The sequence below is a fragment of the Hyposmocoma kahamanoa genome, unplaced genomic scaffold, assembly GCF_003589595.1.
Source record: "Hyposmocoma kahamanoa isolate Upper Pololo Valley unplaced genomic scaffold, ASM358959v1 192, whole genome shotgun sequence".
NCBI classification, from domain to species: domain Eukaryota; kingdom Metazoa; phylum Arthropoda; class Insecta; order Lepidoptera; family Cosmopterigidae; genus Hyposmocoma; species Hyposmocoma kahamanoa.
The window spans coordinates 2619295-2642988 of NW_020653719.1; the positions used below are offsets into that span (position 1 = coordinate 2619295).

The 23694-nt window shown below is 36.2% G+C and overlaps 1 protein-coding gene across 1 annotated transcript in view; it reads right to left on the minus strand.

Moving 5' to 3' along the window:
* Positions 1-10494: 10494 nt before the first annotated feature.
* LOC113226531 (helicase SKI2W) overlaps positions 10495-23694 on the minus strand; it is a 28025-nt gene continuing 14825 nt past the window's right edge. The window contains exons 14-21 of the mRNA XM_026459182.1: positions 23198-23342; positions 22357-22679; positions 20924-21052; positions 18887-19019; positions 17196-17370; positions 13831-14274; positions 12671-12823; positions 10495-11021 (exon numbers count right to left, since the gene is read on the minus strand). Of these exons, the coding sequence (XP_026314967.1) occupies positions 10875-11021; positions 12671-12823; positions 13831-14274; positions 17196-17370; positions 18887-19019; positions 20924-21052; positions 22357-22679; positions 23198-23342 (1649 nt within the window). The 3' untranslated portion in view covers positions 10495-10874. The remainder of the gene's footprint in view (positions 11022-12670; positions 12824-13830; positions 14275-17195; positions 17371-18886; positions 19020-20923; positions 21053-22356; positions 22680-23197; positions 23343-23694) is intronic.

Genomic DNA, 23694 nt, shown 5'->3' on the forward strand with positions numbered 1-23694 from the left:
CGCCAACATTTTAGCAAGAGAATATAATTTTGTCACGAGTCACGAGTGTGGTGAGTGGAAGCCCCTGGCCTCTACCTACACCAATGGGAGACAGGCGTGATTGTATATTATATTATTTATTTATTATATAATTTTATTTATATTTGTGAACCACGCTTTAAAGGCCGTTCTACATTCGTGCGAGTATTGTTAACCGTTGTATATGACGAACAAGTGTTTGTCGCAAACCAAATAACGATGTTGTCGACTTAGAATAATAACGCATAGAATGATGGTTTCATATCAAACGAACTGTCACAAGTGAGGCAAAAATCTAATTCATGTAGGCTAGTTTTAGTAGTAGGTACGTTAATTTTCGGTTTTAGTGAATATTTATATAAAAATACAAGTTGAAACGCGTTACTTCCTTGTGGAATGTGATGTTAGTATCTATTTTATGTTTGTCTGACGTATTTTTACACTCATTTACCGTACATTTCGTCATTTTTAGCTAAAATTCTGGAGCTGTTCGCGGTGCAAGTTGACCTTGAGCATTGAAGGCCCGCCTGCTCGTGTAGGCCCTTTAGGAGCGCTTCAATTTGCCTCACTTAGCGTGTGCGGGCTAGGTTTCTATGCGTTATTATTCTAAGGTTGTCGACATGTTAATTGACATTGTAGAAGTAGTTTATAGTGAAATAGTTTGTATTTTATGCTTTAGGTTTAGCGTTGATAAGTGACTCGCATTCTTGTCCAGTATACTTCCCTCCCTTTGCGCCACAGCCGGCGGCAGCAGTCCGTCCGTACTATGTGTCCATACCAACTCTCTACTCGTGTTTTATGATAAGAATTCTAACGAATGTAATTAATTGGAGTAAAAAATTAAATCCATTTTCGAGTGGACGTTCATTTTTATTATTTTCCTGCAATAATTTTAAAATGTTGAATGGTATATTATCACATAGACTTATAAAACGGCCCATTCACTACCTGAATGGCAGTCCACCGCGCAGGCAGGAGACTGCTCACACACTATTCTGCATATGTCCACGTATGGAGTCTCGCTGGTCGCATTGGAGGATTGCTGGATAGCATGCACGCTGCGACTGTAATACTGGGTAATGAATGTTGGCGTGTCGGCTACTTTAGGGCTAGCGCAAATCGGAAGACGGCAAGGCAGAGGACATTAAATGTGCATGTTTTATGTTATTTCAATAGAAATAAGGTATACATTGCAATACTTTTGAGACCGAATTCGGAACATTGCGGCGCACTTCCCTCTGCGTCGCAGAGCATTGAAATTTACACTTTATTTCAATTGTGATATATTAAATTTAATGTCCTCTGTGATTGAGTTGAATGTATGTACTAAATCACCTAAAATAAGGGCGTGGATATTTTAAATATCCATATTATTTAAATACAATTTGGTTTCACAAAGAAGTCAGTTATATTAAAAAAACAAATGAAATTTTATTGTGCTTCAGTTTGTTGGGTTGTCCATGATTGTTTTTTTTCACCTCAGGTATGTTCTCCACAAAAGCAGTTCGTCGAAGAGGTTCTTCCAAAAATAAATACTTTGCTGACTTGACTGCATTCATTGAAAGTGACACTGGTCCAAACCTAGTGGCCGCCATTAAAGAAATAATGGCGGCCACTGATAATAAAAATAGGTACATAAAGAGGAATAAAAAAGTGATAGGTAATTGAAAAGAGTCCCGAACACTTTGCTTTCCTATCTGCCGGTTTGCGCTGGCCCTTAGGAGTTCATTTCGAACATGCTATTTATTTAACATCAAAGAGTACATTAAACACGTTAACATGGCCAACATATACAATGAAATTTAGAATGCGTTAGTTTTTTTTATATCACATTTTTATGTAAGTAAATTATATGCAGGAATCTGTGACCAACATAGTTCGTGAACCGTGGTTGTGATCGTGCCGACATTTGAGATAAAAAACTTTCTGCCTCGAATACAGTACATGTTACAGTACAAGGTGAAAATGTTAGCCAAACCACGCGTACTATTAATTGCAAGTTGAACATCATCGTGTTCGCTACGCGCTACGCGAATGTCGCCAACTTGCCATGCATTTCAAATTTGTCGAAAGTTAGGTAGTGCTTCGTGTCAAAATTAAACGAAAATATATGAATAAAAGTATACAGGTTTATCTGTAAAATACTAAAAAAGTCCCGGGACTATATTACTAACATTATAAACAAAACTTGTTCCATGACTTTTCACTAAACAATAAATTTACTAAAAATAAACTTTTGAACATTTGTTGTACTATCTGGTACTTTTTAGATCTGTATTAGGGTAATAAGTTCCAACGTGCAAGCGCCCCGACAGACGAAATCCCACCTGCGCTCCTGCGTTTTACATCGGTATGGCATTTACGCTAGCGCATTCTTTTGTTACTGCAGCTGCACAGACTTATCAATTAAAATGTGATGAATTATTAAAAGTCGTGGAACAAAAGTTGTCGTTTATGATGTTAGTAATACATAGTAATGCGAGATTGTTAGTATTTTACAAATACTTCTGTATATGAATTAGTATCAGCCAATACAGCCAACATAAAAGAAAATATCGGACGCTATTCACGACGAATATCACTAACATTCACCAAGTATAATCGCGATTTTAAAATCCGCAGAAATCCATGTCTTTTGTTTTATAATAATTCTACTATGCAAAAGTAAGCAAGCAATTTTTGATAAGTTTAAAGAGAGTGCACAAAAAAAAATTAAAAAAATTGAAATCATTAGCTATAATTCTTAAATACAATAACAATGAGAGATCACATTACAGCACACTTTAATGCTAAGGCACGTTAATTACAATTCCATGTTACATCTTCAAGATTTAATAACCATGAAGTTTGGTTTTCCCGCGTAGGCATCGCCAATCGTCACACTGTTCATCGCCATCAAATAATTAGTAAGCACCACAAACTACTAATACAAGACCGCACCGCGTACGTGTCATATGTTTCGTTTTACTTCAATAGTTTGGGGTACATTCTGCATTTAAGGGGCTGAATTTAGGTACAATCACAGACATATATCTAGGTAGAATCCGCAAGTGTACGTACTTCGCGTGCCCAAAGTAAGTGAAATTCACTTACTTGCCGCTGCTACACTTCAGAACACGCTCGACCGTTATCGTAGACAACACCAGCCGAAAACGCAAAAAATGCGTAATTGTGCCATTATACACTGCAAAAGCACTATAAATGTGGGTAAACGGGTAAACAGGAACGTTTCCTTCCACGGGCAAGTGAATTTGTAATTTTTTTTTAAAACAAGTAAAATAAAGGACTTAACTATCTTATTCTAGTATTCTTCTACTATATTAATTTTACGACTACTTGTAATCAACAAATATTTGAACAAAAATCATTCTATTTGGAATCAATTGAACGGAATACGCGTATTCCGTTCAATGAGTCGATTTAGAGCGAGTGGAAGGAGGTTTCCATCACTAAATAGTGCTTGTGACGTCATAGTGGGTATAAAAAATGTGGCACGCTTGGTTTTCATACAAATTGCTGTACTTGCGGCGTCTATCTAGATATATGTTTGTGGGTACAATGATGTTGTTGGGCGGGTTGTTTAATATGTTCCTTGTGTAACCGGTTGAAATTCACTTAAACTAAGTTCTTTTAACAACAAATAAATTAGATTAAGCAACGGGTAATAAAACTAGTAACGTTTTTTTCAAATACAAAAATAATCAGAGTTAACACTTGCAATATAACTAATAGGCAATTTAATAGGTAAATTACAAGTAGGGCTAGCACGACAAGATACGACTTGCGTGACAGCGACATAAAACGCGAGATACTAGATCCCGCGTACAGTCCCGACTTGTGACTTTCATTTATTTCCAAAAATTAAGAACCAGTTATGCGGTCAACGATTTTCATCACATGAAGAGGCTGCCGCAGAGTATGAAAAATATGTTTCAGAGTTGTCACGGAGAAGTGGCATAAATGTTTCCAAAATTGGTTCATTTGCATGAAAAAGTGCATTAACGCTAACGGAGAATATTTTGAGAAACAATAAATTCATTTCTGACCATTTATAATATTTTTTCTTAAACTCTCTGGATACTTACAGTGCGCCCCACATATAATGTATCGATTTTATAAGTAAATCAGATTATGCACAAGGAACACTTACAATTACGTAATAGATTGTAGAATTGTAGGTATGATTTCGCAGATGACAGAGTTTATAACTCTTTATAGCACAAAGAAAAGATACATGAAACACAAGTTATAAAGGACATATACAAAGGTGAGCTTATCTCTAGAAGAGATCTCTCCCAACCAACCCTAGCCTAGGTGAAAAATGAAGTCTGCGGGACTAATTAGTGTACAATAAAATTAAAATTTAAATGTGAGTAAAAAAAATTTATTAAAAGATATACAGCGTGTTAGGGCACGCACTGTACAAACTTTAAGGGGGTGTTTAGTATTCAATATTATGTGAAAAACACTAATATATGTGGGGTCAAAACTCAACTCCCCAGGAATGGCAGCCATTTTGATTTTTTATACTTAGTTTGCTAAACGTTTGTTCTAAAATTATCATATTATGAGAAGTAAAAGCAGTACGAACATAAAAAATATTTTTTCGGAAAGCTAAGATTAGCGGCAATTGAATAAAATATCTGTCATGTACATAAAAAAGTGAGGGATTGCATAATAAAAATAATGAATGTAAATTTTTACCAAAAAAACTGCCAAAAAAACTAAGTTTTTGTAATTTAATCCTAAAATAACCAAATTAAGGTACTGTTTTTATGTATGAATTTTAAAGTATTTCAGCTGTTCTTAAAAACACGACAAAAATCATAATCCATGTCCACAATTCTAAAAGTTACAGCTTCTGCAACATAACGTCTCCGCGAGCGAAATGAGTAAATTTTACAGTCTTTCTAGTAAATTGTTTTGTGTTGAGATGTAGTAAGTTAATTTGAAATAAAAAACAGTAAAAAATATTAGATTATTTATTTTACAAAAAAAAAGAAACACATAAATTATAAAAGGTGTTCAAAATGTCCCCCCCCTATTTAGAAGGCAAGCTGTTGTCCGAATTCCCACCCTGCTGCGTGGCCCGATATAAAATTTCGGGATTTGCACGAATTTCTTCAGCAGCTTCACGAATGCGCGCCGATAGCTCCTCTCTCGAATTCACTGGGTTAAAATAAACTTTTTGTTTCATCCAACCCCTAAAAAAAAATCTAATGGAGTTAAATCCGGACTACGCGGAGGCCACGCAACAGTGCCGCCTCTTCCAATCCACTGTGGATAATTTTCATTCAAGTGCTGTCTCACAGCTGTGGCGAAATGAGCCGGGGCTCCATCCAGCTGCAACCACATTCCTCGGAGACGTGCGATTGGCAATTCTGAGAGTAATTCCACTAATTCTGTCCTTAAAAATTCCAAAAATCCTGGGCCATCATAAAACTGGTATTTCACGTGCACGTTCACCTACTGGTTGACGAATACCATTTTCTGCCAATAGCCTATGAATATCACGAAATGTCTGGTGATTAGGTGTAGGCCGATTTGGGAATCTCCTTCGGTATTCACGAACTGCTGCCCGTGCCTTACCATTGCAAAATCCATAGATGAAATGAATATCTGCAATATGCGCACTTGAATACTGCTGATTCATGACGAATCAACAATAAATTTCACTCCGAAAGCACTTTTGGTCAAGATGTGTTGTCTGATTAGAGAGTAACAACTGACTGTTAATTGTTGAATGGAAAGAACCGTTAAGTACCCTTAGAACTTTTTTTCAATCAGAATTGTGCTTAGGGGCTTATCTTTTGTCCCTTTTACATTTGCAAGCTGGGCAGAGTGAGCCAGGTAATAAATGGTTGAACTCATCGCCATTGTTGTAACCGAGAGCGATCTTTTGTGTTGTTAAGATACTAAGTTCGAGTAGTGAAAACTTTTAGAATTGTAGACATACGATTATGATTTTGGTCTTGTTTTTAAGAACAGCTGAAATACTTTAAAATTCATACACAAAAACAGTACCTTAATTTGGTTATTTTAGGATTAAATTACAAAAACTTAGTTTTTTTGGCAGTTTTTTTGGTAAAAATTTACATTCATTATTTTTATTAGGCAATCCCCTACTTTTTTATGTACATGACAGATATTTTATTCAATTGCCGCTAATCTTAACTTTCGGAAAAAATATTTTTTATGTTCGTACTGCTTTTACTTCTCATAATATGATAATTTTAGAACAACGTCTAGTAAACTAAGTATAACAAATCAAAATGGCTGCCATTCCTAGGGAGTCGAGTTTTGACCCCACATGTATTAGTGTTTTTCACATAATATTGAATACTAAACACCCCCTTAAAGTTTGTACAGTGCGTGCCCTAACACACTGTGTATATATATATATATATATATATATATATATATATATATATATATATGTATATATACAGGGTGTCCCAAAACTCAACGTCAAGCGGTCACTGGGCGAGAGGCCAGGTTATATCAGTTCTGGTAAAAATTAAAAAAAAATCCATGTCACTTAGTTAAGTGATAATAGGCATTTTTTTGAAAATGTTGAAAATCGATACCCTAGACCACATGTTTAGGTACTGTCATCACAAATTTTCAAATTTTGGAGTGATTTTTTTTAACGTCATCATAAATAACCATGCTATTTATTGCAGTCACAAATCAAACAATACACGTTATGAATTTAGTAAAAAAAAATAAGTTTCATTGAGTCGTAGCTTAAAAAAAAAATGTCAGCTAGCTTTGACACTTCATATTTAAAAAAAAATGTACTACACTACCCTGGGCAAGTTATTTTAAAAGATGGCCCATATAATCAAGATTTCAAAATAGTACAATACTTGCCACTCTTCATTACATAAAAAATATTATAACTTATTTTTTGCAAAAGGAGCTCGTTTCAAAAAAAAACTCATGCCATGATAAATAATACTTTTGTGTGCTCAAAGATTGGCTTTAACATCGTGGAAGTGAGATGGTCATATGTGATAGAGTGAGATGACTGATGAGTGACAACGCATTAAACAAAATAATCTACCCTAACACATGTGAGTGTATCAACTTAATAATTAGTCGATTGTTGTATTATAATAAATTTTAATCAAAATAAAACGAAAGGAACTATTCTAATACTTTAATGTTAAAGTAAATGCTCAAATTGTTTGTCTTCGGCACGAATACAGGCTCTGCATCGCCTCACAAAAGATCTTTTTATCAATCGTGCGAATCTTATCAAACTAATTTCTTCTGCTGCTTCAACAATTTTGTGGCGTAATTGGGCTAGATTTTCTATAGGTTTTGCATATACTTTTTCCTTTATGCAGCCCCAGTAAAAAAAATCAAGGGGGTTTAGGTCCGGAGATCGAGGAGGCCACAAAATTGAACCAAGGCGCCCAATCCACCTTCCGGAATATTCCGTGTTTAAATAATCACGTACAGAACGAGCATAATGCGCTGGGCAACCGTCTTGTTGAAACCACATTTCTCTATAGATGTTGAGTGGTACATCTTCTAGTAACGTTTGCAAATCGTTTTGAAGAAAATCTAAGTAGTTGTCGCCATTTAATGTTTCAGGCAACTCAAACGGTCCAATTATTTGTCCATTTAAAATTCCGGTCCACATGTTGACTTTGAATTGGTATTGGGACCGGTCTTCACGCATTAAATGCGGGTTTTCCGTGTGCCAGCCATGTACATTGTGCAAGTTTAAATAACCATCTTTTTTAAATGTTGTTTCGTCAGTCCATAAAATTTTGTTTATAAATTGCGGATCTTCACGATTTCTCGCCAACATTGTTCTACAAAAATCCATTCTGAGAGAGTAGTCACGAGGTAATAAACTTTGTACACATTGCACATGATACGGGTGATATTCGAGTTGCTTTAAAATTCGATGAGCAATACTTTTCGGTATTCCAGTGGCTCTTTCAATCGCACGTACTGAAGTGCTGGGATCATTTAGAATTTCTTCTAAAATTACGTCGTTGTGGTCTCATTGAGGTCTTCCACCGCTCGTACGAGCACTAGGCAATCGTCCTTCCGAGTATGCCAGGTGTATATTGACAAACACGCGGTGACCTGGGCGACGCTCTAAGTTTGGGTACCTCTCGCGATACAATCTGGCTGCGGCAGAGGCATTACAATGGCATTCACCGTAAATAAAATGCATGTCCGCATATTCTTCCGCTGTGTACAGATACGGCATGTCGCGAAACGTGTTAGTTTTGCTAAGTACTAACTAATACAGTTTACACAACACAAATCGAGTCCAGGGAATAAGCCAGATATACAACATAGATGCAATATCAAGTCCAGGGTAACACAAGCCAAAGTCGTCAGTACAAAAGTTACACGATTACGAGAAGATGCACAGTAAACGAAGGAACGTAGCGTACTAAATGATAATAACCAATGATCAATAATAGAGCATCGGCGTCACTATCCGTCTCGCTCACCCTAATTCATGTCGCACAGCGTCACTATCTATCTCACTCTATCACATATGACCATCTCACTTCCGCGATGTTAAAGCCAATCTTTGAGCACACAAAAGTATTATTTATCATGGCATGAGTTTTTTTTGAAACGAGCTCCTTTTGGTCTAGGGTATCGATTTTCAACATTTTCAAAAAAATGCCTATAATCACAACTAAGTGACATAGACTTTTTTTTAATTTTTACCAGAACTGATATAACCTGGCCTCTCGCCCAGTGACCGCTTGACGTTGAGTTTTGGGACAACCTGTGTATATATATATATATATATATATATAAGTAATCTATATATACATATAAAGGATGATAATATATACATATGACAGACATACACGCCTACACGAACTTTATATATATAAATACAAACATAAGCAGAATATATATTATAATCTAAACAAATTACTACTGTATAATATATGTTACCTATTAGCTATCCAACGCGTTCGACAGGTAGTGCTCTTTTAATTTATATTTGAAAGATGCCACCGATGGACTGTCACGAATGCCAGCAGGCAGTTTATTCCACATACGAGTTGCACTTACCGTGAAAGAGTTGTGGAAGAATTTCGAGTTGGATTGGGGATTATTAGTGATCTAGTGTCACAGGTACGTTTTGGGCGGGAACTGTGGAAGAAAAACGGGAACACAGATAATAAGGAAGCTGGGGGTAATGTAGAATTTTGTAAAGGAGACAAAGAACGTGCATATCTCGGCGAAGTCGGATTGGTAGCCATTTCAACTTAGTCCGAAATTCAGAGACACGGTCATATTTCCGTAAACCGAATATGAAACGGATTGCCAGATTTTGTAGGCGCTCCAGTTTGTTAAGCAGCTCCTCAGTAGCATCCAAATAACAAACATCGGCATAGTCGAGAAGAGGAAGTAGTAAAGACTGAGCAAGCATAACCTTGGTATTGAATGGCAAGAAGAATTGAAGCCGCTTGAGAGAATGGTAGGAAAAATGCACGCGTCGACTAACCTTATTTACCTGCGGTCTCCAAGACAGTGTATGATCGATTATCAGACCCAGGTTCTTTGTATTATCAGCATATGCAAGACTCACTCCATTATACGAAACCTTGGCGAAATTATCAATGTCCAACCTACAGTAAAGTTTTAGTAGTTTATAGAGACTCGTTAATTTTTATGTTGAGTGTGCTCAGGAAAATTGTTTTTGTTTGAGAGTACATTTGTGTATTATGCAATCTTCATAAAGCTATTTAATTAAATATTAAAAGTCTAATAGTGTAGTTGCGATGCCTAAATTAATTAAATAGGTACCTGTATTTTTAGGTATCTAGTTTTTGCATATTAAATACCGTTTGACCTTTAAACGATTGTTTAACTAAACATGGCAGCTTTTCCCTTATCCCTCACCTGGCTCAAACCCACTTCAGTTATTTTTATTTCTACTTCATTGCATAATAAAATCGAATTAAAAAAAACAAATAAATTAAGAAATACGGCTATACCCTGGGCTTTTACAAAGTAAAATAAAAATTTATTTTATTTTTATTTACATTTTTTTTGTTTGCTGTCAGTACAAAATTGTGTGTTTTGACATTTTTTGATACCCAATGTCATGCTCACTCGGAATGACTATGGATTCTAACAATATTACACAATTCGAAATCGGTTAAAACATTCTGAAGTTACAGAGGAATCAATAAACGATATTTCCTTAAATATATTCACCATGAAAACATTACGCTCCTTTGTTTGGTTAGTCTTGTAAAAAGCAGGCAATGGTTATTTATAATGCCATATATCGACGGCTTACTTCCTCAAACTCGCATCTTAAAGCACAAAGTAACTGAAACGAAAAAAGTGAATTGTACATGCAAATTTGCAGGCTGATTTCACCTCACCTTCATATTCACACACTGGCTGTTACCTATTCTTAAAGTAATGCATCCAAATTAACACCATTGATAAGAAATTTAAAATAAATAGTATGTTTTGGCATCTCCTGAATAATCACTCTTTATAAGGTACGAGTTTGAGAAAGTAAGGCGATGATATATTATTTTGACTATCGATTCCGATAATATGATGTTTGCTTTGCCCAACTCTAATGTATATTTCGAATTCAGGGTGGCCAATCGGAGCGCTGTCGTCACCAGTTGTCATTTGGCAGAATAGTTTTCTAACAAAATAAATGACATTTCGTCTCTATTTCTGGTTATATACTCGATTACTCGATGGCGCCACTTAACAATATTGACTGATTGTGATGCTAGTAGAATAAACTGGTTCTCTAAAATTCCACAGCATGGCAAAACTCTGTTATAAGTTATAATAAAAATACATCTTTTTATTTTATAGAGCGACCATCAAAGAATGACGGTCTCTCTTTGCGTGGTGTAAAGGCTGGCAGCGAATACGATGTCTCGTTTAATGGCCGTAGAGGCTTCCATCATTTTAGCTTGCAGCTTTGGGTCTCCGATCGCTACGGCTGCGTCTTTTACGTCGATTAGCAGCTGTGGGGAAAAATACAATTTAATTTTCTTTTTCAAGAAATTTATGACGGATTAAGAACGCTTACACATGGCGACTTTTAAGAACGATACAAACGCGCGATTGCATCGCGACACTTGCGATTTAGAGGCGGTTGCATCGATGCAAACGCGCGTTTGCATCAATGCCTTCATTTATGTTAAATTTTTTTAAAAGTGCATCTTTAAATCGCGATTGCATCGTGTTTGCCACGTGATTGTATCGCTGCTTAAGTCGCGCTTGTGTCTAAAAGTAGACTATTAGCGACAGCATCGCGACTGCATTGCTGCAGACTGTGTAACTGTTCTTCTGAAATGGTAGTAATTTAATAATCAGGTGTTACTTTACGGAAATCCAAGTTAATAAAAATGGAAGCAAATTAATTTGCTACTCGGTGGACCCACTAAAGGTTAAATCGTGCAAAACAGCTGCGCTTGTGTTGAATATTTTTTTATGCACGTAATTTTCCCACCCTCCCTCTCTCCGCATAAAACTAATAAAATAAGTAACAAAAGCGCACCTACAGTTGTTTACCAGACACTTGCTTCGCCTCTCTACGAGGCATACTCAGGAGTTCTCCTTGTTCGATGCTCGGTCGAAAAATAAGCTCAGAACGGTTGGTCATATTTATTATATTATGCCCTCACTATTGCCATCCTAAAAGTATATTATTTATCGAGGGACTAAAACAAGCCAATATACACCCGAGTTTTAGCGAGGGTGTCTATTACTTACTCCGAGGTTTTATACTGGTTTTTAGTCTCGAAGTGAAACCTTTTCACTTCGATTAAATGTTTTATTGAATGTTAGGATGTTTCACCACCATGATATTTAATTATTTTTTGTGAAATTACTCCACTAATTTTGTTATAATTGTTAACACAAAGATTTAACACTTAGAAAAAATTCCTTCGATCCGGCCGGATTCGAACCGACGTCTACTAGCAAACCGTGACACCAGACGCTATGCCAATTAAGTCACGGAACGAACCAGCGGACCTCACGAATTTATATATATAATCTATCATATAATCTATGTGCTTGTTTGTCGGAACTTTGTACTTGGTTTTCAACGCCTTTTTAGACGTAGCGCCATCTATGAGAAATCTATGGAAGTATTTCGAGAAAAAAAAATTAATCGTTTTCGCTTTACATCAAAATTACGAAGCAAAATTCTGAAAAAAATACAGTGAAAAGTATTTTTTTCCAACCAGACACAGATACAACAAACGCACTAACGCGGGAAAACATATGGCGCCACCGTCTATGCGGAAAAGGTACGGATCTAAAACGGAACGTATTACGACGGCTGTTTGAGTTTGTTCACACAAAGTAAAGTAAAAAATTAGGCACTTTTTATTCCATAGGGATTAAAGGATGCACTTTACTCCCGCTACCTAAGGCTATATTGACGTACTTTTCGGGCATGAGAAGTGAAAAATATATTTACTTTCATTTTTATTAACTGGTAGAACCGGAGCTTTGTAGCCAGCACAAGTATGTACCTCTGGACATATTAAAATCATATAAAGAAACTAAGGTTCTCGGAGTAAGACCTCAATTAGCATTAGGTCAGTGTAGAGGATCCTACATACTCTGCTTAGAGGAAGCTCATGTCTCAAGTTATACTTACTTCATGCAACTGTTGTATGCACCGCACTATGATACCCTCCTGCACATCGGTGAGGTCCATGATTTCAGCGAAGGGTTTCTCCAGCGCCCATTCGTACACGACACGCACCAAACCGAAGTTCAGCCTTTCTTGTTGCCCTTCGAATTGGCCTACCTAGAACGGTCATATACCACATTACATTTAATTTGTCTTGGAAACCAATAGCTACAAGATTATATTAGCTAGTCAAATAACTATAATTTTATTAATTTAATTTTTTTTTATTATTTTTTTTTTATAATTTCAAATGACGGGACGAACAAGTCGTGTGCCGGATGGTACGCTACACGCCTGTCCATAACAGTTGCAGTGCAACTCAGAGCTTTGAATATAATTGAGAAAGATCTGCAGGGCACTGCCACTGCGCCCGTCATCCTGAGATATAAGTTGACAAGTCCCATGTGTCTGTAATTTCACCACCACCCCTACCCTTCAAAACCGGAATGCAGTAATGCTGACATTACTGCTTGGCGGCAGAAATAGGTAAGGTGGCAGCACTTCCATGGACGAACTCTTTCACAAGGAGCTCTACTGCTACTAAAATTATTCCACGTTTGTTGTAAAATGAGATGCCGTTGTATGTTTTACATAGATAATCATGCTTCATCACGACGCATTCTTTCACTATTTTTGTAACGATGTTGTACATAGCATAATGAACTTTATGGTCAATTGTGTAACGTATAAACTAGACACGAACCAAAATCTTCCGCGAAATACGCGAGCATTTTCGAGCATGCGCGTAAGCCTAAGTGTTATATATACTCAATAAGGTAATCCTTTTTTCAATCAATTTGCTATTGAATATCGTCATAAAAACTTGTTGAAATTATCCTGTGTGCAGCGCGACATAATTGTGACGTAAACTGTCTCAAAAACTACCTCAGGAACCGATTCAGTTAAGCGGTAGGTCTGTGGGGTAATATTATATAAAAAATTACTGCTCGATTTAAAGTGAAACAATTGACAACACACGTCAATTGTTTCGAATTCGGGCTGGCCAATCGGAGCGCAGTTGTGAGAGTAATGATTTTGCAGAACATATTAAGTGACTTTTCGTCTCTATTTCAGATTTTATATACTCCATGGCTACAATTGACGTCCGTGCTACGTTTTCTTACCAAATATTTCGATTCAATGTTCGACAGCTCAGCATCAATCTGTTCAATAGCTTTCACACCCTCGGCCAACTTCTCAGTCAACTGCTGTTCCACCTGCGTTCTCGCTTGGAACACGAAACAACTGAGCAACGCTGCAATTTCTGCTGGATTCTTATCCGTGAACACATTCCTGAATACTAATTCAGATATTATTAGCTCATTAGTCCCCATTCCACATGCAACTCTTCCTTTTAAGATCACGCTGTCATGTTCATCGATGTAGTTTAATTCTCGAAGGACCATAAGCCTTCTTTGGTAGTCTGGGTAGAGAGCTAAATTTTCGTATGAGAGCAGACGTTTATATTTGTCGCGTTTACGCTCAGCTTGCTTCCGTTCGTAGACGATTGCGAATTCCGATTTGAAGTTAGCTATGTCGGTGCTTTTTTTTTGGGTTTCTAGTTCACTCTGAAACAATAATGATTGTGCGATTGAATACAACTGATGAAAAAATGAGGCATTTGAAAAATATATCACATTGCCCTCCTTCACATAGACATGGACCAATAATTGACGAGGACTGCTAACCGCGGTACAAGGTGGCGTAGTCGGGTTACACCCCGGACACTCCACACAACGTTCGAAAATTATTTACCTACTACTACTACATACAGCAAGGCGCTGTCTGCACACGCGAAAATGTGTGCGTGAAGTGGCAGGGTTACCCATTACTTTCTCGTACTATTATTACGTTACGTGGTCAGAGCGGCAACATAGCGAAAATTCTAACGCGAATCTGTTATCTATAATTCTATTAATAAAATCCTAATAATTACACATGTTCATTAGGCATTTATATCGATATATTATATTTTTCATTAATTCACTAACTAAAATAGAATAAAATTACAGATTTATTTAAAAAATATATTAAAAGTACTTAAAATGCATTGACCTACCAATAAATGGACATCGGGTCTAATACAAAAACCACGAAAAAAATGTCCGAAGTTAACCTATACAAACGTAGTGACATGTAACGAAATGTAAAAAACTAAAACATTTAATTTTAATTGTAGCGTCATTGCAGTACTGCTAATTGTGCTTGCAACAATTTAAGGGCTCAAAAACGCCATATTCAGCTTCTACTAGAAACCATATTTAGCTTCGACTGAAAATTACTTGAACACAAGAGTAACGGAGTATCCTTTCTCGTAAATATTAGTTAATTTTTATATATATTATTATGTCGAATTTTGTACAAATTTACTTAAGGATTATAATAAAGAGTTGGGCAGATGCATACATACAAATATTACTACAAATGTAAAAATAAGCGTGTACTATAAGAAATGTACCGATAATCCAACTAAACGTAATCTAAAATATCCGTCATTCCGAAAACTGATTTATAATAAAACCGTTACGCTTTCGAGTAATTTTAATCTTTTTCACAAAGCCAAAATTAGCTTTTGTCTTGTAATCTTCCTAAAAAAATCCATTTGACATTATGAAAATTCGAGCTAATGTTATTTCGGGCAAATGTATTTTCTGATTTCTGATAGGTAATCCCAAGCCGTAAAATGAGTACAACAATATTGTGTGAGTTATTGCTAGCGTTTAATAAAAAAATCATTTTAAAAATAAGATTAAAATCAAAGCGATTCTATATAGTTTCTTTGTTCTAAATATTTCAATTTCAAATTCAAAATAATCTTTATTTCATAGGTAAGCATTATTACACTTGAAATCGTCACAATGGTTAAACTCTACCGCTCATTCGTAAGGCAGATTCCCCAGAAAGTTAATTTCCTTAAACTTATCTCTCAAAGATACTTTGGGGCCCAGATTGTAAATTGCCCTAACTGCACGTTTATGCAGTTAACTGCACGTTCAATCGCTTGTGGTTCGAACAATCGAAAATGACCAAGTTTATATAAGCTTCTTGAAACTGACGTAATGGGTCGCTTTCCATCTTTTGCGCATGCATTGTGTAGAAAAAGGACAGTTAACTATTTGATTATTTTGTGTGCTTTTGTCATTTATATTTACGAGTCATTTATAAATAAATTAAATACTATAAAACTGAACAAAATAACACTTTTAAATGAGAACTATTCTAACACAATATATTTGTTTAGTGAAAATATGATACAAAATTCTGTTTTTACACTTTACTGCAGTAATTTTTACAAGGTATTATTATTATTAGTACTGCGTGATTGACAACCGCGCTGTCAGTCGAACAAACGAAGAGTTTTGCGCGATTGACGCTCTGTATGTGATTTTAACGCACTACAGGTGCGGACACTTCTTAGCGCAAACCCGACGTCCATTTATTGGTAGGTCAATGTTAAAATGTTATATTTTGGACAGGTACAGTCAACAGCACATCAAGCTACACATTGACGTATCACTGGAGGAGATTTTCAAACAAAAATGTGTAGTCTGATGTGCTGTTGTCCGTACTTTTAAATAAGGTAACTAAGGTATTTGACATTGCGTGTCCAAGTTTATCATTACCTAGTTAAGAATTAGGTATATTCACTACACAATATTGATCGGCAATACAAATTGAAAGTTCGAGAACCCTTGTCTACAAGCCCATTAACTTATGGCGTCTCATTATTTTGATATAATAAATCTGTACTATATATTACCCTTCACAAAAAAAAATGAAGAAAATAACAACTGAACGAGTCTCAGACATAAGTTTTTTTTACTTACTTCGTGTAATTTCTCGGAAAACGAAACAAACTCCTCTCTTTATTCCGTTTGATGATAATAAATAAATATAAATAAATAAATAAATAAAAATAAATCTACCAAACTCTGCCACATTTAATACAACGTTAACATGTTCTGTCGTAATGAAAATGAATAAAAATTAAATCAGCCCAAATGGCAGAAATCTGCCACAAATGGTCACACTGTTCTCTTGTCAAAACGTTCCTTTGCTAACTTTCGTATCTCTCATTTAAATATTGTCTAAACATTTTCGTCATATTGTTTTTATTTTTTACTTTGTCATTATTGTTTAATTGACTATTTCATTAGGTATTTTATAGCTTTAACGTTTAATGTGTGTATTAGAAAATAATCAATATTTTAGGTAGGTAAACATTCAATCATGCTTAAAATGAAACGTACGTACAAGAATTTTACCTAATCTATGGTCGAACAGAATCAATTGCGTTGTGTTCTTGCATCTATTCTAAAATACATTGTTTTGTAATTTCTATATTCCCGACTTCTAAAAATATACAAAAATATATTAATAACTAGGCATAAACTAATACGTAAAATTATACTAGCAAAGTCCATGAACAGCACTTCGATGATTTTGGGTTAGCTTTCGCCATCCTTCTTTATTCTTCTAGTTATCTCACCTTAAGAAAAGTCATGTTGTCCAGTGACTGCAGTATCTCCCCCGTGGAGACGGCGAGCGACTGCGTCAAACTGACATATTCCAGGGTCGTCGCCCCGGTCCTTACCGCGTGCGACAATCGAGACAGCTCTTGCACTGTGCTTGCACAGTGTGCTGATACCGGGGAGTCTTTGAATCTAAAATACAAAATAGATGGATAAGCCTATGGCATATATTATAACAACTTTTGTTCGATGCCTTCGGTCGGGTGGTATTTGTCTAAGTTGTTTCTGCACAGGCAGAGAAACTACCAGTATTTATGGAAAGATATACATTGGTAGCAAGCTGCATCGTTGTGATCCTGTCTATCCTAATTGCTCGACCTAATATATTTTAACTTTAGAAGTAAGGTATACAAATGTCTGGGCAAATCGGAGCGAGCCAAAACCCGCTAAACCCAAAAAAGGCCGTGGCTGCGTTGTATCATTTCAGTTGCATCTATATTTATTTGTTACATTTCTTGAATAATAACATTTATTTTAAGTATTATTCTCATTGCACACAAAACGCATATAACATGATATTTTGGCAACACTATCCTCCCTCTCACTCTCAACTGTCGTCCGAATTCAAAAACTTGAGTGTACAAGTGTATACTCAAAATGAATTTATAAAAGGCTCATTCAATAATCTTAAAATCCGCTTAAACTTATATTCACAACCAAAAACTGTATACATGGTAGTGAGACATAAGAAAACCATGGACATTATATTAAACTCAATTGCTGGAAGTGCAGGTGCCTTCACGAGTTAAGTCCTGGCCCCTCCAGTCCGTTTAAACAACGACGGATATTATAATTGTGGCTATTAGCGCAAAATTGGTGCAGCCCACGTTTAATTTTGTTTCTACAATATTACTTTAAATGATACACAAATATTTTATATTTGGATGCTATTTTCACGTATAAAACGAATTTAATATTTTTTTTATATATGAAAATAGCATCTAAATATATAATAATTATGGTCTTTAGTAGTATTCAAAGTAATATTGTAAAAAAATTGTTGGTTACACCGCTTTCGCGCTGATAGCCTCAATTAAAGCACAGTTTTACAAACACAAACACAAAAAAGTGGTGTAAAACCGTGCAGTTGCTACTAATATACACGCGTAGAAATCAAATAAATACGCCTAGTCTGTGGGATTATCATTTCTTATCACTTCTTTATCACGTCTTTTTATGTTTATTTTGTTTGTCTAAGTGTTGTCAATTTTTTTGTATCTATGTGTTGTGGCGTTGCAATAAATATGTCTATTCTATTCTGTAATTTAAAATATTATATCATTCATTCATCATATCACTGAAACTGCCGTGGCTGAACGGTTACCATCCTGGACTACACGCAGAGTTCCCAGGTTCGATTGTCGGGCCGGAAGAAACATTTGTATGGCCTACATTTATTTCTCTCGTGAGTTTAGGTGTAATTTATGGTTGTCTATGTGTGTGACAATGGCAACCGCGACATAGAGTTTCCCTAGTGCGGGGCTATGTTGAGTGTGTGCGTTATTATTATTATTATTATCACACATATCAGCGTATGACAGCATAATTACCTACAAGAGGGCGGTACCGCCGAAATTTAAAGTAGTTGGGCTACTGTAAGGAAGACTGTAATACTATGCTTATACTACATATACGACAATTGTCACACCGTGGTATTTGCCTCCTCTCCCAATCCTGAATGATAGCTTTATCATCGATCTTGAGAGTGGTTTTGGTTACAGCGATCACGTTCTTCTGTGCGATGCATAAAATCGTGTGATCTAACGTGCTCTCCTCAGTACCTAAAGACATTAGAAATTATTATTTATTACCATTACCATTAATGGTTTTATTATCTTCGAATATATTGGGCGTTACCTTTAATCGAAAAGGTTAAATAGTATTCTCAACGCATTTTTTGCATTGTGAGCGCTGTATCAGGAGGTTTCGGGTTCGATTCCCGGGAGCACCAAAGTCGGAAACGAGGTTCCTATATTGGTTCTGGTATGGGTGTTTCGGGTGGTTAATTCCGTTGCTCTGGTACTCATAATACAGGGAATTTTCGAGTTTGAGACAAGGTAATTTGTGTGGTTGTCTGACACATTATCTATTATTATTATTATTATTATTATTAATATAAATTATAGACAACAAATAGCTGCCATTATATAATGACGCAGTACTGTAGAATATTGTTATTTTGAATATAATATTGGATAAAAATTTACTAAAAAACACACAATTTAATCCAAAATGACACACCGTAACTCAAAACAACACGAGTAATTTACAAAAATTAGGAAACATTTAAAAATACCGTCAAATTATTTCTTGACTTGGCGGTACTTCACATGGCTATTTGTATTTGCGTATTTCATATATATGGGAAACAATCACACATATCGACCTCTCCTACGTAAAGTATCGTATGTCGAAATTGCCAAGTTTACAGGGGAACCTTTTAAAGTTCTGAATTCACTGAAATAAGCATAACACGTGACTTTAGCATTTCTCAGTTTTATTCATCAAAGCTCGTTACTCACATAGAGTATTATAAAATCCTAGATATCGGTTAGATGATCTATTAGATTATCACTCTAGTGAGTAACGAGCTTTGCCGAATAAAACGGAGAAAGACGCTGCCCTGTTAACTTGGTAATTTCGACATACGATATTTTACGTAGGAGGAAGCGATATGTAGATAGCATGTGTGACAAAGTATTTGCCTTGTTTGCCTATTCGACAAATACAGCAAATAACAAAAACGCGCTTGTTGGTTTCTCGACACACACCCAAGGTGTCATTAGGCAAATACGCAAGTGAACCGTCCACACTATGGTCATAATCATTATTTTAACTCCTTACTTGGCTCCATGTGTAGAACGTCATATTTGACATTGTCTGCATGTTTATCTGCACGTCAAATATTGTTCCAAGTATAATAAATACCCAATAGCGAATACAAGTAGCAGCAGAGATCCTTGTGAAAGAGTTGGTTCAAGGAAGTACTGCCACATCAGCATTACTGTCTTCCGGTTTTGAAGTTTAAGGGTGCTGTTGAAATTACAGGCACATGGGACTTGACAACTTGTCTCAGGGTGACGGGCGCAGTGTCAGTGCCCCTCAGATCTTTGGGATTTAAAGCTCTGAGTGGCATTGCAACTGTTATGGACAAGCGTGTAGCTTACCAGCAGGAGCACGACTTGTTCGTCCCGTCACTTGATAAATAAAAAAAAAAGAATACAAGTAGCCTTGTGAAGTGCCGACATGAAAATAAACATTAATAATATTTTAGTATGAGTTAATTACAAAAGTGACTTATTAATGATTTGTTGATGTCGATTATCGTATGATAATGAACGGCAATGTACAATTTGTATTGTTTTATCGTGTTTAATATATAAATAATATCCGTTACACAGGTTCAATCCTAGTACTGACTCCAGCCTCTTACAAAGGTATATTAATGATAAGTCCATAATATAAACAACTTTTATTTATAAGGTAACTTTGTAAAGAGAGAAATAAAGATTAATATTATTATATAATTTGTAGGACGCCGGTAAAAATTTAGTTTGCCTTTTTTATAGACTTATTATTCAAGCTGAATTTTACGGAGTACAGGTGACAAAAATAGTTCTTTAAAATGCCCTAACTGAATGTAACTTATCAGTATTTAAAAAATAATTGCCTCTCTACTACTTACCGATGCAATCGTAAAGTGCAGAAAAGCTGAGCATTCTGTACCAGTTGTCGTCAATGTCGAAGTTGTACCGCGTCGTGTCTTGCACTGCTGTGTTTAGCAACAACACTTTGTATGGAGTTTGGCGGGGTCCTAAATGGCAAAAATTTCTTAAGTTGTGCTCCTAAGGCCCCGTGTACATCAAAATGTATGTAATATATTCTGAATTGAGTCAGGGGGTTTACTCCCTTTCTCCGTCCGACTACCGTACGAAACAATTACTGTCAAATTAGTAATGCTCGACCAAATGATTCTATGATCCTCCTATGATCACATAAACACCCTGTGTACTTTATATAGAAAATCAGTTATTTTCATCATCAACACATTTATGCGTTCCACTGTTAGGCACGGGTCACCTCAGGCGAGGGTTTAGGCCATAGTCCGTCCGGATTTTACACGTTTTCCGAGGGTTGTGAACCTTTTACGACGTGCAGGTTTCATCCCAATGTTTTCTTTCACCGAAAAGATCATGATAAATTTCAAATTAAATTTCGCATTCCCGCGAAACTCACGAGGTGCGAGTCCGGATTCGAACTCACCGCCTCTGCTTACGAGGAGATAGGTCAAACTATAGGCTACCACTTATGATGTATGATATATATTACCGCTTATAAAGTTAAACGGAACACGTCGTCGACAACGTTTGAAACGTTAAAAAAATGTTCTTTCGTTGTGTAGTTTACACCAAATTTTTAAACATTTAAGAGGCTACACACGGCGGCTTTTAGCAGCGGTGCAAACGCGCTGTAGTCGCTGATCGTCTACCGTTACACACACGAGAGATTTTACGCGTTTTATACAAACGCGTTTGTATCGATGCAGTCGTGCGTTTGCATCGATGTAATCGCCTATAAATCGTAGTAGTGTAGCGATGCAATCGCGCATTTCACGAACGAGCTTTAGCATCCCTGCTAAAAGTCGCAGTGTCTAACGCGTCCGTGAGGACGGTTGGACCAAACGAGATATACTAATCAAACTGTGCTCATTATCTACTACCTATTTTCTACTATTTAGTACCTTTTGGACATATTTTCTACCTTAGCGTTAACGGAAATATTAAAGAAATAGTGGTCAGCCATTCTGACGTCAGATTGGCTGACCACTTTACGTTTTTCATAGTTCTAGCAATATAAAATTTACTTTCTTTATATAACTGTTTACTACCTAATTTGTCTTTTCACTGTTTTAGGAAGCTATAAAAAGTAATAATAATTATAAACCGCCTCTGCAAAAGTTATCTTCTAAAAAGATAGTTTATCTTCTCCGTGTAATTAATTGCCAATAATACTTTTTCATGCGCTTATATCTCGTTTGGTCCAGCAATCCTGACGGACACGTGTGTAACCACTCTAAGAAAAAAAAAATAGTGTGTCTTATTAACAAAGCGTACATACCACTACTATTCAAAAAAATGCCCAACTGATTAATATACGGCCCTGCGGACAGGACAAGTATCTTTCCGGGCACAAATTCCTTCACCACTTTAGGTTGACTGAGAAGAATCGGCATTATATCATTCAATACATCGATATACGCCGCTGCCGTGTCATAGAACTTTGCTAATGGTGCCAAGTGGGCAGTAAGCGGTGTACTACATTTCTCTGTGTATTCTTTTTCAGCCAGCTGCAGCTGTTTGCGATAATTGTCCGCTTGGATTATTTGATTAAATTCGCGGAAGGAGCGTTGCATCATTCCTTCTACTGACACTGTTGCTACTCTGTAGAAATAAATTTAATATTATTGTTGACGTTTTATCGATATGTTACGAGCACCACTACGTTTAAATTAATTATACAATTTTAGGGGAGAGCAACAAAGGAACGTAAAACCTGACAAGAAAGTTTGAAATATTTTTATATAAGAATAACTTTCTAGAATACTTAAATAATCTCAGTACAGAGTACTAAAAAAACCGACCTCAAAAGTTCGGGGAATTACATCTATTTGCCAAAATTTATTGAAATCGGTTACCGGAAAGTACGCGAAACAGGATTCATCCCCTAGTTTGCCACCCTTAGCGGTGGAATATTTTCTTCAAAGTACCACTACCGAGGTTCCTTCTTTCAAACAAAAAATAATCATCAAAATCGGTTCACAAATACGTTACGGTAAGTTACGTAACATACATACTAAAAAATTCATACAGTTGAAATACAGTCAGTGTCCCACAATCGTCAGAGAGAACGTGTGTCGACTAGGATGCGTCACGAGTTAAAAATAAAAAAAAAGACTTACCGCAATAAGCTAAGTATCATGGCGTAAGTGAGGCGGAACTGCGAAGACAGTTTTTGTGGGATACCCATCATCATGCCCTTCAATGTTACTAAGTCCGGTACACCGTCCTTGCACAGGATTATCACAGTGCCCGTGTCGTCCAGACCTATAATGTTGAATAAGGTGTATCATTAATACGTATAATACGTATAACCCCGTAGCACTGACGTCACTGAGAGTGAAAATTTTATTCGTCGTCCTCTAAAGGCGCGTTCCCATTATGTCGTGACGACGGATAGTCGTGAAGTTTTAAGTGTCGTGGCTTCTATATTTAAATGAAATTGGTTCACACAGTAGAACAACACGACTAACTGTCGTTCACGACTTTTTTGACGTTACGACGACAGACTGTCGTAACTATGGGAAGAGCTAGAACGACAGTCGTCTGACGATAATTAAGACGTCACGACAAAAATATGACGACAGATAATCGCAGCTTCAAACGATTCTGTCGTGCA